At 43.4% G+C, this 15,266-nt stretch overlaps 1 protein-coding gene across 1 annotated transcript; it reads right to left on the minus strand.

Moving 5' to 3' along the window:
* Positions 1-980: 980 nt before the first annotated feature.
* Positions 981-14,962, minus strand: mmp14a (matrix metallopeptidase 14a (membrane-inserted)). Its single transcript, XM_068588023.1, has 10 exons — positions 14,546-14,962; positions 6,837-6,985; positions 6,568-6,690; positions 5,601-5,908; positions 5,335-5,496; positions 4,395-4,531; positions 4,147-4,285; positions 3,808-3,958; positions 3,314-3,429; positions 981-3,051 (listed from the first exon to the last, which is right to left on the minus strand). Exons 1-10 carry the CDS (start codon positions 14,627-14,629, stop codon positions 2,735-2,737), a joined length of 1,686 nt encoding a protein of 561 aa, XP_068444124.1. The 5' UTR covers positions 14,630-14,962; the 3' UTR covers positions 981-2,734.
* Positions 14,963-15,266: the final 304 nt, after the last annotated feature.

Below are 15,266 nucleotides of genomic sequence, written 5' to 3' on the forward strand. Positions count from 1 at the left end.
TCCTGGACACAGGATTGCTGGCTCCACGTCCAAAACAACCAGCGGTGGTGTAACTGTATCCAGACTGTCTCTGCTTCCTCTGTGTGTGTGTGTGTGTGTGTTTTGGTTCAACACTGCATTGCTTCCTAATTACTGATTAATATGTAACACCTGTTGGCATCGTTAGCTCGTGTGCAGCTAACGGCTGTGAAACGTTGACGTGAATCATTTGATCTCTTTACATTTATATACTTCACATCTATTAGTGGAGCTACTCGTTATGAATTAGATGACGTTATTTTCCTGCAGAGCAGGTCATGCGGTCCTCCTCATATTAGAGGAGGACCGCAAACCCAAAAACAAAAGTTCAAAAGAGCAGATGCTAATCTGGCAGCAGCTCAGGCTGAAACGAGATGAACTGGAAGGATGAAAACATCCCAGATAAACGATGTCTTCCAGACACGCTCTTCACCGACACCGTGGTATTAGTTAGATGTTAGTTAGGTATCAGACTACCAAAGCACAGTACGCTGTAAAGAGTACAACACTGTATTTTAGCATGTAGCATGTAGCGTGGAGTTGGGAAACTGACTCAATTAAAGCCACCAGAGCAGAATATTTGCCTAATTGGAAGCATGAATACAGGAAATTATTGTTGTGAATATTAAAAGTCTTCTTTTTCCAAACGTTCAGATTCAGAAACAGTTTTTTGCAAAGTAAGTTGGTTTGGCTTTGTGCATGTTTTTCTGATTACAAACAGAATTTCCTTCAGAGTAGTTTTGCTGAAAACTAAGAACTTAGTGTTACAGTTACATTTATTTTTGTTATCTGGTAAATAAAATACAATATAAATGTGGTTGGATTAAGATTTCATTACATTTTGAGTCTGTGTGTTAATATGAAAGCATGGAAGAGAGTTATAATACGAAGGTTTCATACACTTTATCTAATGAAACACAAAAGTGGAAACAGGCAGGGAAAAAAAATCTCATTCCATTTTATTGATATGATCATCATTATAAATATCATTACCATTATCATTGTTATTAGCTGAATTAAATCACCTTCAATTTTGATTTATGTAAAAAAAAAAAAAAAAGAAAAAAAAATCATTGAGCACCATCAAACCATTAGAGTTCATAAATAGCATCGCTTGTTATTCTGTGATTCCCGGTGTTTCAGAGTAAAAAGAAACTCCCTGAAGTCACATGTAGCCCCCTGATCTAATTCCTCACATGCTGAGTGTAAACTGGGATTCATCTCCACCATTGTCACGTCACGCCTCTGTCCAGCAGGACTCCGAATGACAATGTACAAAAAAAAAGCAACAAAACAAAACAAAAAAAGTCCCTATAACTTTACCAGGAGAACAATAATAACAATAACCATACTTATAATAACAACACTTTCCCATAACGACGATAATAATTAAAAAAAATTGCACTATATTGTTGGAAACTGTACCGCTTTTCTGACACATTTTTTTTTGGACAAGCAGCTCTGCTCCTATTGGTCAACAACAAACGTACTGGAATGTTTGGAAACTGAGTTAAAACGTCAGTTTTTTTTGTTTTTTTTTAAGAAAAATATTTTTCCCGGCTGACTGCTTACACTGAAAGGAGAGTAACGCTCGTGAATCAAGTTGCAGTTAAAACACGTAAAATTAAAAAAAAGGATTCTAGTTGTACCGCCTTTCTCTCATCGGGGCTCCCGGTGAGGTGTCATAACGTACAGATGCAGATGGGAGAGACTCTTCTTCGTCGTAGGGCTGAGCATCGCTTTATTGTGTTTGTGTGGCTACGATACCGATTAGCGATATCAAAACCAAATTGGTTCTTACTTTAAATATGGACATGTTTCCATTAACAAGAAGTTCTCAATAAAATAGTCAAAATTGGCAGAATTTTGTATGAATCTGAAACTATTCGATGAAACAAAATGTCGAGAAGTTTATTTATCTGACCAGAAATTGAATGCAAACTTGGTATTAGTTTAATGCTTTGTGCAGTCGACACCCTTCAGGCAGCACTAGAGGAGGATGAGGTCTGATACCCAGCCCTGATTAGTGGTAAAATAAAAAGAAAACATTTTGAGAATAACTGCATTGCCGATTATCAAAACTTTGCCGACACCGTGGATTAAAGAGCAGAAATGTCACGTTGAAATGATTTGATTTCAAACAGCTCAACAGATCGTTTGACAGCAAAAGTATTTCAGAGCGAAAACTCTCAACAGAGGTGATGAATTTCGGCGTAAAACCCAAAAGATCTCAATCTTAGACGTGAATCAGACAGCAGTTCAGCCGGAGTCGTCCAGTTAAAGGAGAGGGAGGAAGGAGGGACGTTTGCTTTTTTAATACCTGGGACGTGAGAGAGGAGAGGCGGGGGGGAAGTCCTTGATGAGTCTCTTTGTATATTTCCCTTCTCTACGTGAGATTGTGGGTATGTTGGTAATCTCTGAACACAGAGCAGTACATGTAAATAGTTAACATACAAATACACATTTTCCTGATTTCAGTTTCTAGGGCCTTTTTTTTTCTCTCTCTTCTCGTTTGTGGCACATACAAACCACCCGACACTTAACACATCGTCCCTCCTCCCATCATCCGGTCGCGGCCTCCCCCTCCCACCCTCTTCCATTTCTTCCTCCTCTCAGTTTCCACCTCCACCCGGCCCTCGTTCTCTCTCTCTCTCTCTCTCTCCTCTCTCTCTCTGTCCCTCTGTGGCAGTCTGTCAATCGCCCAGCGCCGCTCCGCCTACACCTTGTCCAGGAGGGATCTCTGGCAGTAGAGGAGGCGCCGAGGCGTGCCGTACTTCCTGAAGAACAAAAGCGCTCCCAGGGTGACCACGACCAGCACCAGGAGGAGGAGAGGGATCACCACGGCCACCGGCCCGGCCCCGCCCTGCGATTCCTCCACCTCGATGATGATCACCTCTTCCCGACCCTTCTTGGGCTCCTCGCCTTCGCAGCCCATCCAGTCGCTGAGCACAGACTTGGGGTAGCCGGACTCCACCTTCATGTACTGGTTGTTGAACTTCCAGTACTTGTTGGCTTTGTAGAAGTAAGTGTAAGCTGAGGAGAGTGGAGAGAAAGAGTTCAGATTTGAATATGTGCTGTATTGGAAAAGCTTGTTTTGTCTGACCAACACTCCAGAACTCAAATATATTCAGTTCACTGTCGCACATGGCAAAGAAATGCAGCAAATCCTCACATTTCAGAAGCTGTATCTGAGAAATGTTTGATATTTTTCCTTGATAATGATTATCCAAGTAGCTGCAAATACATTCCCTGTTGTCGTTTCTGTCTCTCACTCGCATTCAGACATCCAACTCACATCCGTCTTCGCTCATGATGGCAGCTTTAATGTTTTCCGGCGCACCGCTCCACGTGCTGATGGGCTTTGGATAGCCGCTGTCCACGGTGCGAGTCTGCTCGTTGAAGCGGTAGTACCTGCAAGGGACACCAAGACAGAAAACTATTAAAGATGTGCAGTGTTAGAAGACATCGAGAACAGGGGAACACCAAGGTTCATGTCCTCGCTGTTGTTTTGGGGATCTTCTTCTTCTACAATTACACAGAAAGGACGCTGGCAGGTTTTTGTTTTCGCATATGCTGAATTAAAGACAAAGTGTGAGTCAGATAACTGAATTGTGGGACGCCGCCTTCACAACAACTCCACAGAAAAACATCAGTAACAGTACAAGTTGTAACAGGTTACTACTACTGTATCCGGACAAAAGGGGAAGAGATTAAGTCTTTGCACGAGGGCTTCAGGAATGCTCCAAAATGTTTTGAGGCGAGGACAAACATGTTGTAGGACAGACTCACTTGTTGCCTCTGAAGAAGTACGTCTGTCCTGTCGGCGTGTAGAAGAGAGCCGCGTCCAGCTTGTCTTTGGGGAGGCCGGTGCCCAGGTCCCTCAGGCTCTTGGGAGAATCCTTCTCCATGTTGGCCTCGTTGAAAACCCAGTACTTGTCACCTGGAGACGTGAGAAAGAACGACAGGAAGACGGTCAGAATGGAGGAGAACAGTAAAAAAAAAAAAAAGCTCAGAAGAGATGAAAGAAGACCCGCCATAACAGCAAACACGTGAAGTTCATCACTCGAGCAGCTGCGGTGACGCAATCGTTGCCAATCTGGTCTCAATCTAATCTCCGTTGGACTCTACCTTTGAAGAAGACGAACTTCCCATCATTCCTCTCGTAGGCGGCGTTGATGTTGGAGGGCAGGCCCTTCCAGAAGTGACTGATGGTCATCGGGTACCCGGGCAACACCTTGTTGTTACGCACACGCCAAAACCACTTGTCCTGCAACACACACGCGCATATTAGAAACAATGCTTTTTAGTGGGACACTTAGCATTATTGCTAACTCCTGTTCTTTCTCAAAGCGCCTGCTGTGAGAAATCATTTTTACCTTGAACACAAACTTTTCCCCTCTGAGGATCGCGATGGTGTCAAAGTGTCCCTCGCAGACGTCCGGGCCGTTGTCGGGGGCGGACGGCTTGGTGGGTCGCGGGGGAGGCGGAGGAGGAGGAGCCCCAGACTTTGTTCCTGTGGGGAAGAGATTGTGTGAAACACGTACACCTCTGTCTCTTCCACCATCATGTTGGCTTTTGGGGTTTTGAGTGAAACGTCTCAACAACAATCAGATTGCGCCGTCCTCAGGTTTAAATATACATTTGTGCAAAACTTTGTTTGATTTAATACCTGAAGCCAGGCGTTTACATAGTATTTATCTTGATTGTAGCGTATTGTATTTTGTTGTATTTTGTGTATTCAATGTGCCGCATGATGTTTCTTGACTATATTTACAGGCATTCATTTGTCGTCCATCATACTCATTGACACATTTGCTCATCAAGTGATGTTCCCTGAACCTTTTGTACCGCTTCTTTCACTTGCTAACTGTTCTTTCCTTAAAAAAATATATATATTTTTGTGCAGATGTGAGTGTGCGGATGTTTTTCCTGATGTCAAAATACCTGCAAAGATAATGGCATTCACACCTGCCTCAGATGTATTTTGTGTTTAGTGCTAATTTGCAAATGCTATCATGTCAACATGCTAATTTAAGATAGGAAAAATAAACATTATAGATGGGAAACTTCAGCATGAGAGCATTAGCTTAACGCATAAACACTTGTTAAAGGAGTCATATGAGGCTCATTTTAAGGTTCATGCTAGTACTTTGGGCTTCTCCTCAAACATGTTCGCATGCTTTTATGTCAGAAAAAACACTTTATTTCTCTCATACTGTGTCTGAATAAAACCCAGTCTGCTCTGATTGGCTTGCGAGGAACATCACTTGCAGATATCTCCAGTAAAGTCCCACTTCCTCGAGGAGAACAACTCACCGTAGATCGCCTGGATGCCTCTGCGGTCGTCGTACGGGAGCTGGAAGTTTTCCGTCTCAAACCACTGGTAGAAGGGAGCCATGATGGCAGAGGGGTCGTTGGAGTGCTCCAGACCCAGAGCGTGACCCAGCTCATGGACCGCCACCAGGAAAACATCGTTACCTTCGGAGAGAGACAGGAACAGTTGGTTTATTGGCTTTCATTTCTTCCCGGATGTGAGCGTCTGCTCCTCTCTCTCTCCCTCTCTCTCTCTCTCTCTCTCTCACCCCCTTGGTCTGCGCTCCCGGTGGTCCAGGGCTCGGCGAGGTCAAAGTGCGTGTCTCCTCCGATGCCTTGTCCGGGGAAGTAGGCGTGAGCCAGGAAGCCGCCCTCGCCGTCGAACGGCGTGCTGTCGCCGTGGAAGCCCTCCGAGAACGAGAGCATGATGTCGGCGAACTTGTCGACCTTGTCCCTGATGTGGCTGTAGGGGATCTCCCTGAAGGTCAGCGGGATCACGTCCGCCCAAACCTTGAAGGCCTTTCGGATGGCTTCATATGTGGCTTGCTCTCCGATCTTAGGGGTGTAGTTCTGTATGCTGAGACGGAAAAAGACGGAGAGCCAGGGATTCAGGAAGGACTCACAGCAACACACTAAGAAGGAGCATGTGAAGCACCTTTCAAAATAAAAGCTACTTAGTGCTTTACAATAAGATAAGATATTCCTTTATTAGTCTGGTAAAGTGCACACAAGAGACACATAGTAAAATAAAATAAAAAGCAAGTAATATAGATAGAAATACACAGTAAAACTGTAATAAAAAACAGTGAAGAATCCACATAGCAGTATTAAATATACAGACAAATTAAATAATGTATAACTGACTAAATAAAGGAGATCAGTTGACTATTATGAAGAAATTACAATGTAGTCAAAAAGGCATTGCTGTATTCTTTTGTGGTCCGTTAAAGTCATGTTTAGAGTTTGGATTTAGAGTTTAAAGTTTATCTTATCAGAGCTAAATAGAGAAGTTTGATAATCCGCTTTCAGTGCGTCACACTTATCTATGATAGAAAAATGAATATCTTTAAGTTTTGGACTGCTGCTTTGACTAAAACAACGTTGTTAATGATTAATCAAGAAAATAGTTTAAGGAATGAAGACTTGAGAGTGAACAAGCACTAGTTGTGTATCATAACACGCATAATCAGACCTTTGTGAATGAAAGCAGGAGTATTGATCGGCGTAGGCGTGTACCTGAAGGTCACCTCGGACTTGTCCCACTTCAGGCCCTGCACCGCGTATCTCTTCCTCCTCAGGTTGGTTTTCAGCTGCGGGCCGAACTTGTCCGGGACGCCGCACCGGGGCCGGCTCATCGCCCTGGGAAACGGCAAAAAGAAATTGACCATTTCGCCACTGAAGGACACTTTTGTTGATAATCGTGTCGCTTTCTTAAATGATCTTCACTCCACTCTCACGTCATTTGAAAACCAGTAAATGAACCGTGTCTGCGTATCGGGACTCACTCTAACGTGTTGGAGTCGATGGAGCCGGTGACGGTCAAACCGTAAAACCTCTGCATGGCCGATATCGCCGTTTCAATGGACTTTGGTGAGCGGATGGCCTGGGCTCTGACATCACCTGGAGGCAGGTAGCCATACTGCTGCAGCCAACCCTACAGGAGAGAGAGAGAGAGACACTCATGAATGTTTTGCTCACATTGGAAATGATTTCCTTCCCTGCTGGACAACATGGACAGCACCAAAAGATCGATTATTACAAAGAATTGCACCAAAATAAACCTTCCAGATCAATCAGTTGCATGCAGAATGAACCAAAGCAAATACTACATGTATCCTAGTAAAAACAATTGCAGTACATTTTGAATAAATGCTTATATACTATGATCATATTATTATGACAGTGTTTATTTTGGCTTCCTGTGTCATTACATCATTATTCAGTTTAGAGAAAGTCTCTCCAACAGTGATGAATAACAATGAATATGGATTCTATACTTCTATAATAATTAAGATAGTGTTACCAGAGTGTATTACGTAGTGTTTCTGAACACACTAAAACACTGCTATATGACGTTATAGTAGATATATGGTATTAATAGTACTTTAGTGTTTCTGTTGCTGTTATTTTAACGCACCATACACTCTCTTATGTGGATGTTAAAGTGTTGCTATATTGTTTTTTAATGATATTACTGGAATGTTTCTTCAGCTGTTTTTAAAAAGCATATTTTAAGTGACATTACAATGTTGCCTAATTGCTTTAAACCTTTAATTCCTCCTGGGTTGAGAGAAAGGTAATCCAACCCATTAAGTGAGATAAAGAAGTCTTTAACAAACCAATTATCCTTTGGAGACTTTATTTTGCAGAATTAGGACTTTTTTTGCAACACATAAGTGAGTTTCTCAATCTGCTCGTCGCCAGAAACAACAACGAAACCCTCTGAAAACATCTTAGTCGGCGAAACAGAAGGATTGGCCTCGTGTGTGAACCTGCAGGTGTTTGTCTGCTTTCATCACATCAGAGCGAGTTGGGACCTGCGACTCAGGTGCATCACAGAATAAATGATCAAATAAGGGAGAAAAAGTGTGTGTGTGTGTGTGTTTTTAGTGTGACTTGTTAACCTACAGCAACACACACTTTGGTAAGTCAGCATGTTAAATGTATTTTCATTTCTCCATTTGACTGCGACATCATCCCGTTTATGAACTCTTAAAAAGCCAACACCGCGTTGCCCCCTCGATTTATGCTGAGCTCGTCAGGGGGAACTTTGTTGTGGGGTCGTAAGGAAGGACGAGAGCGGAACCGAAAGCCAAATAAAACACACAATCTGAGAAAACACTGATGTCATTTCAGCTACGATGACCCAGAAGTCTGTCTAGACGATCGCAGCCAAAGACAACTGGTGGTCATAACGCTGGAAAAAGTCACATTTTCTGCAACATTTGGGTTCCTCAAAGCTTGAGTTTAAGATCTCCCTGCCCTTATGTCTGTCCAACTCCTCTCTCTGTCTCAAACTCAACCAAAACCACCACTATTTATCTTTGCACATGAAAGGCCAGCCTATTCTTTCCACCGCCTGCTGCTGGTGGTCTAACACTTAAAGGAATAGTTCAACATCATTGGGATATACTTGCTTTCTTTTCGAGACTAAGATGTCCGTTAGAAGTGAAGCTGAAGCTGGGCGACGTTTAGCTTAGCATAAAGACTTTAGCATTAGTAGAGAGGAGGTGTTAAGTTAGTAAACTTAGAATAAGAATAGACCATCAACACGCTACTGAAAAACCTGAATGTGTTTTATTTCAGTCTTGCTTTAAATCTCACCAATGAACTCGTGTTTGTTTAATTTGTATAGAAACCAAAGTGTAAAATATAAAGTTGTGGTTTTACGGCGGTGTTTAGGCGTGACAGACTGTACACGCTGCACATTATTAGTGTGCTTTCAAGCCGCCGGGAGATATCTTAACAATGAGACAGAGCCGTGCCTCGTCTCCCCCACAGTGGTGTCCATCTCCTCATCTCATGGGCTGCTTCAGAAGCTTAAGAGCATCTGGAACTGTGTGTGTTTCCACTTCTGTATCTGCACACACAGAGTTAACACACATCTTCATCTCCGCCACTGATTAAATTGGTGGAATTACCCCGAATTCCTTCGTTCGCCTCATCTAAACCTCAGATATCTCTCTTATTCCACCGTCAGTGCTGTTTTTCTCTTCAAGCCGTCCGTCGACACAAGTGAAGGGAAAATCATGGTGGGGGCAGTCGGAGGAGGGGGAGGGATGGAAATGCAGCAACTGCATAGGCCTACCTGGCCGCGTACTGCCCGGGCGCACACACACAGCTACTGTTAGTCGAGTGCTGGGCAGAGAGGCCGTAGAACAAGGTTCACTTATGACGACCTGCAGAGAGGCATCTTATCCCCCGTCTCTCCATCTCCACATACCCTCCCCCCTCTTCCCTCCCCGCTCAAAATTTCTTCGACATTATTTAAGCATTAATCTAATTTACCCCCACCCCTGACTTTCTCTGAGTCAATCCGCCTGTAACACCAACCAAATGTGCTCTCTCTGCGTCTCCGCTGACTGCTGCCAGTGTGCCCTGTGGCTCCAGTGTGGTGACGCGTCTGCTTCTATAAAAACACTCCGCTGAAAAGTCTCCCCCACACCGACAAGACCTCCACTTCTCGCCCCCTCTCGTCCCAAACTACTCCACAGACAGCCACCACCACCTCCGGTTGAGACGCCAGGTATCCCAGCATCCTCCCCCCCTCCCTCCTCCCTCGAACTCCCAGCAGCCACCATCAAAGCTTCTATTTATTGAGACGTGTACATGGCTGGTATTGTTGGCCTCGGAGTAGCGCGGTAGCTCGCTACACGGCCATGTGTGGTCAAAGGGCTGGCTGCTGGTTTCGGTAAACACACCCTTGAGTGTGTGCGAGCGTCTATGTGTGTGTGTGTGTGTGTGTGCAATGACGTGAGGTATGATTGTATAATGCACAGACTCTGAAACACAACCAGCGTGATGAAAAGTTGGTGGAAGAGGTTTTCTCGGTGGCTTGTGTGACCGTACTGTGACCTTACTATCTTCTATAGAGCTCGAGCAATGACTTCAATTTGATCGAGCTGCTTTTCCTCAACTTATATTCGACAAAACCGAATGCCTTTGGGTTTTGGACGGCTTGCTGGATACAACAAGTAATATAAGTATGTCGTTTTTGGCTTCAGGGGAAATTGTGATGGCTGTTTTTCACCATTTCCTGATTTCTATAAATGATGAAAATCATGAAGGTGTATCATCACTTGCACAATTAATTAGATTTACATGTGAAAACTTAATGTTTGGGGTATATTGAGTGTTTTTTAAAAACTTTTTTATGGACCAAATGATAGTTATTTGAGAGAATAATCAAAAATGATAATAATAAATATTTGAAACTCTATTTCTAGTTATTATATTTTCATTGATAACTAATTAAAGTCACTTTAGGAGCAGAACGCTGCCTCCACAGCACCGCTGCAGAGGTCTTCCTGCATTCATCGTCTTCTCTAGATCAAAACAGAACAATCTCAATCCAAAAATGTAAATATAAAAGCGTACGTCACCATGAGCTTGAACACAGATATCCTCTTTAATCTACAACTTCATGCCAAACACAGCAGGGCATCCGTCAGTTTATTTCTGGATAAAACACTTTTAATAAAAGAAGCACAAACCAGTTGAAACCCGGTCAAACTGCAGCGTTCAAGGCGCCTGCGACGTTTCCCAGTGTACACAAAATCAACCTAGAGAGCATCAACAATTACAGAGATATGACCGTGACGCCGCGACGCATTCATGTGATGTCTCAATGTCCCGTCACCCGTCACAGGACATGTGGGTGCCACTTATTGCCACACGCTCTTACTCACATCCACATGAGACTGAGTTGTAATTTGTTTTCCGGACGCACAATGAAAAAAAAAACACACACACAAACCACAAGTTCCTACAAGAGTTATAAACAAAATGAAAGAAAAAATTCCCCTGTGCATTTATAACTGTTGCGGTAAAACAAAAGAACGATGACATATTCTGAGGGAGTGAACCGTTATTGCGTCTGAACATTTATCATGTGGGTGCTTGTCTGTGTTTATGCAATATATACCGAAAGAATGAGGAATTAATAAGGGATAAGGTTGTGAGTTTGTGTATGTTTAACCGTGTGTTCCCTCAGTGCTGCACAAAAGGTCGTCTTTTTGTGTATAACAAGACTGCCAAGTGTCAAAACACTATTTTTTTTTCAAGCTGCACAGTTTTTTTTAACATCAATAAGTATTGTTCTCGCCAGACAAGTTATTTGGATGCTTCATTTTCTGCCTCTAAAAAAGCAGTGAAGCAGTGAAGGAAGAAAACAGACAAGAGGGGAAAGGACAGAAGAAGATGATCTAAAGTGCAGAGTTACATTGGCGAAGAGGCGGTAAAGACATTAGAAGGAAGAGCGGTAAAAAAGTGGGGAGAGAGAGAGAGAGAGAGAGAGAGGGGTTAGGCTGAATTTAAATTTGAGGGACTGACTCAGTTGTTCCTCTCACTCGGTGCCAACGGAAAAAACTGAGAGCTCTGCTCATGAGTGAGCTGAATCTCACATTGCCTTCATTTCTTGGCGTCTCGGACCAAGTTAGCACTCGCAGCAGCGCCGTGCCGTTTTTTTCTTCTTCTGCATTTACATAGCGGGTCAAACAGGTCAATTAAAATCACTCATTCTGCTTCATGGAACTGATGCAGGACACCCGCTTACTGGACCATGAATAAGTTGTCTTTGGTGACAGTGATGCAACTAGAGCGATAATTCGAATAGACGTTGCTTTTATGGCATTAAATCCACTAAAATAACCAGTTAGTGGAACGTATGTTTACTCAAGTACTGCATATAGCACCATTCTGTGTACTTAGTTCCACTCAAAGGCAGGTATTGTACTCACTTACTGCCCATTCATTTGACAGATTTCCTTTATTAAATACCACATTTAAAAAGGAACTTATAATACATGATGAATTGTTATAAAATAAACCGATGAAACGCGAAGCAATATCATGTTGATGCGTTGGTTCATTTTAATGTTGCAGATGCAAAACCCATGAAACTATAAGTTAGACCAAGTGATGAAAACCGACTAACCTCCATCGGCTGATGAAGACTAAGAGATGCAGTGAAGGCTCCACAAGCGAGTAAGAATAGTTGAGATTGATTTTGTCATCAATTATAATTTTGTCATGAAAGTAATCACGTAAATCTACCCGGCTGTGATGAGCTCTACTTAGATTAGGAAAGTGCATCATATTGCATAAGATGCAAGACTCATTTATGTCGTGCAGTCAAGAGTACAATGTGTCCATGATGAAATGTAGTGGAGCAGAAGTATAGAGTAGCATGAAATGCAAAGGAGCGCTCTTCCTCAGGTGAGTGGGGAGTCTGGAAGCTGAATTATATTGAGCACATCTGGCCAAAATTAAGTTGAATCCAACCAGCTGAGCACCTGAGACGAGAAACTTATGGGGGGGAAAAAAGCATTTTGAAAACCTGCACTTCTAACATCATGGTGGAAACTTCCTCTCTTTGATCCAAACCCTTTGCCCCACACTATGTTCTTGGGTTTGGGGCAAAGCGAAGCTCCCTTTCTCCCTTGAAGTCCATCAGTTTCTCATTAAGGCCGATCCAGCTGATTATTTTGACATCTCTCAAGTGACAACCGCCGCCTGTCAGAGCGGCGAGCGCCAGATCTCGAGCGAAGCCTTTTCTTTTGATGCTCCGTCGACAGCCACTCGAGTATAGATAAAGAGAATTGAACCCAGATGTGTTTGGAGCGGATCAGTGACCCTCTGCTGGGATCACGAGACATGTGTCTCCAGATGGCAACGGGGAAATCTTTAGGAACTTTTTTTTTTTTTTTTTGCCAGATATGGAGAGATCCTGTTTTAGACGCTGAGGTTTTCTTTGCTGCCCACTTCCTTTGCTCCCCAGGTCTCACTGAGCTTCTCATTGAAGTAAAGAAAGGTTAGACAAGGCAAAAGCGGCGAATGAAAACATGCCGGAGGCCGCAGAGGTACTGGACTTTCCCAGAAGTCATTTTCAGAGAATAGTGGACGTGTTTTTTCTATTTTGGAGGAGTTGCTTCTCTTTTCACTCAGTGAGGATTAAGGGGGTTTACTTTGTTAGAGTGAAGTCAAGGAGTGACGTTCAGACGTTGAGCAACACTGATAAACCACAGAATTCATCTTAACTCAGTTTCTCGGTCGGACTTCTGCTTTCTCAATTGCCTGAATCCGCTTTCAAGGAGCGTCAACAAAACTTAAATTAAACATTTATGTCACTCAGCAGTGGCTTTGACTCTGTTTCTCCTGCATTTGCTGCTCTCGCCACAAACAGACACGTCTATCTTTTGATCACAGGGTTCATATACAGCGTTTAGGTGACGTAGTCCTGAACCCATAATTGATCCTCTTTCTGCATCACTGCTATGTCTGACAGCTTCGCTGCACTGTGCACACGACTTCTATCACTCATCGGATGAAATCCTCATCATCACTTCAGCACTGAGGTGTTAGAGGTGTTATAAACAGCTGTAAACAGTCCGGTTCTCTCGCGTTGTTTACAGACATTCATCACTGTGCCGCCTGCGGCGTCTTGCAAACCGTCTGACGCTCTGAGTTATCCACCATGTCTGGCTTGACTCACACGCCAGCAAACTTGTGGCTAGTGACTAAGGCCCTCCTTCGTACGTTGTCGTTAATGGACTTTTTTGCTGTGTGAATCAATTTCCTGTGACAGCTTCCTTTTCGTGGCGCGTCCTGTCTTTTAGGGTGAAACACCTTGAATGAGTGCTTTTCCCGGCAGTATGACAGAATACTGATGAGGGAGTGTTTAAATACTAACATCAAACACCCTCATGACCTCTGGAACAACAAACAGAGTCGATGTAAAAGGAGCTGAGAGACAGAGGTGCCCAGGGTGCTCGTACCCAATCATTTACAAAGTTGCATGCGACCTGGTGACAAAATATGTTATTTAGTCCGAGGATTAACTGCACTTTAGTGTCTAAAGGCCGGGGTTTCACAGCCTGAGGCCTTCAGTCTCCCTTGATGGAGCGACTCATGTCCGGCTTGTTGTGAATGCAGAGCAGCTTTTCCTGCAGTCTCCTCAGAGGCAGATGAAAATCATTAACCCCCTCCCCCGAACCACCACTACCCCATTTCTTTTCTCAGAACAAAGCGGCTCAGCTGAGGTTTCCAAAAGCTGGGCACTGCCCCTGCATGGCTGGATCTCCTCCTTCACAAGCCACAGGAGTTTTGACTCATGACATTCTTGCTCTGGTTGAAGTTTCATCTCTCGTTACAGATGGCGTCTTTTAACCAGCACTTAGTGCAGAGAGATAAACGTCAGGAGTGTTTGAGGGAGGCAGAATAAACACGGGAACATAAACAGTTCCTTGCTTGCTGTCGCAAGATTAGGAAACAAGCTATAAACACAGGACAGACCCTACAGATATCAGTGAAACTTTAATTTCCTGTAGTGATACAATAAGACAGTGATGATGAGAAAACTTTAAATTCCTATCCTCCAGGAATATCGTCGGTATATGAATTCTAAGTTGTTTACACATAGCAGCTTATATGACAAACGTTCAAACCACTTTGCATTGTTTTAAGTGAATCAATTGTGATTTTCCATCAGACTTACCTCAGCTTTTAGTACATTTGCAGTGACGGAGGTAAAACCAAAGCAGCAGAGACCACAGGCCAGGGTGAGGATCTGGGGCAGCATTTTTCAATCTGCAAACTGCCCCGAAAAAAACCTTCAGCAAAACTACTTTCTACTCAACTCCCGCCGGCTTGACAACAGACGACGCAACAAAAAAAAAAATGATAATACAAAAATCGATTGATGCTACTCCGTTGTGCTTTGGCATAAAACTTTTTTTCCCCCTCGTATCCACATGGACACTTGAAGCGCACCGGATAGGTTTACCGCACAAAAGCGAACTTCCTCACAGTGAGAGTTGAGTTGAAAACACTGAACAGCAAAATGCCCCCAAAAAATCGTCAGGTTGCGGTGACAAACGCTCAGCTGGTGTTCGCTAAAGCTTCATAGTTTGGCTTCCTGTCCTCTGGAAGGATTGTCTGCAGCGCGTGTGGACGTGGTCACAGCAGAAAGAGAGAGAGAGAGAGAGAGAGAGAGAGAGAGAGAGAGAGAGAGAGGGAAGGAGAGAGAGAGAGAGAAAGAGAGAGAGAGAGAGAAAGAGAGGGAGATGGATTTTCCTCTGGGTCCTCCTCCAGATGTGCAGACGTCATTTCTTTTTCATAGCTGATCAGGATTATCAGTGTACCGATTATTGACACTGAGACAAATGCAAATATGAAGAGACATAGGCAGATTTGACAATATGTTCATTTGTTTGATT

Source organism: Clinocottus analis, unplaced genomic scaffold, assembly GCF_023055335.1.
Source record: "Clinocottus analis isolate CAN_PGR_092001 unplaced genomic scaffold, fCliAna1.0.p SCAF_21, whole genome shotgun sequence".
Taxonomy (NCBI): Eukaryota; Metazoa; Chordata; class Actinopteri; order Perciformes; family Cottidae; genus Clinocottus; species Clinocottus analis.

Excerpts from the sequence above, each read along its gene's own strand:
- mmp14a (XM_068588023.1), bottom strand. The coding sequence starts at position 14,629 with ATGCTGCCCCAGATCCTCACCCTGGCCTGTGGTCTCTGCTGCTTTGGT. Across the intron at positions 6,986-14,545 it reads CAAATGTACTAAAAGCTGAG|GGTTGGCTGCAGCAGTATGG; the intron begins GTAAGTCTGATG and ends TCTCTCCTGTAG. Across the intron at positions 5,909-6,567 it reads AAGTCCGAGGTGACCTTCAG|CATACAGAACTACACCCCTA; the intron begins GTACACGCCTAC and ends TTTCCGTCTCAG.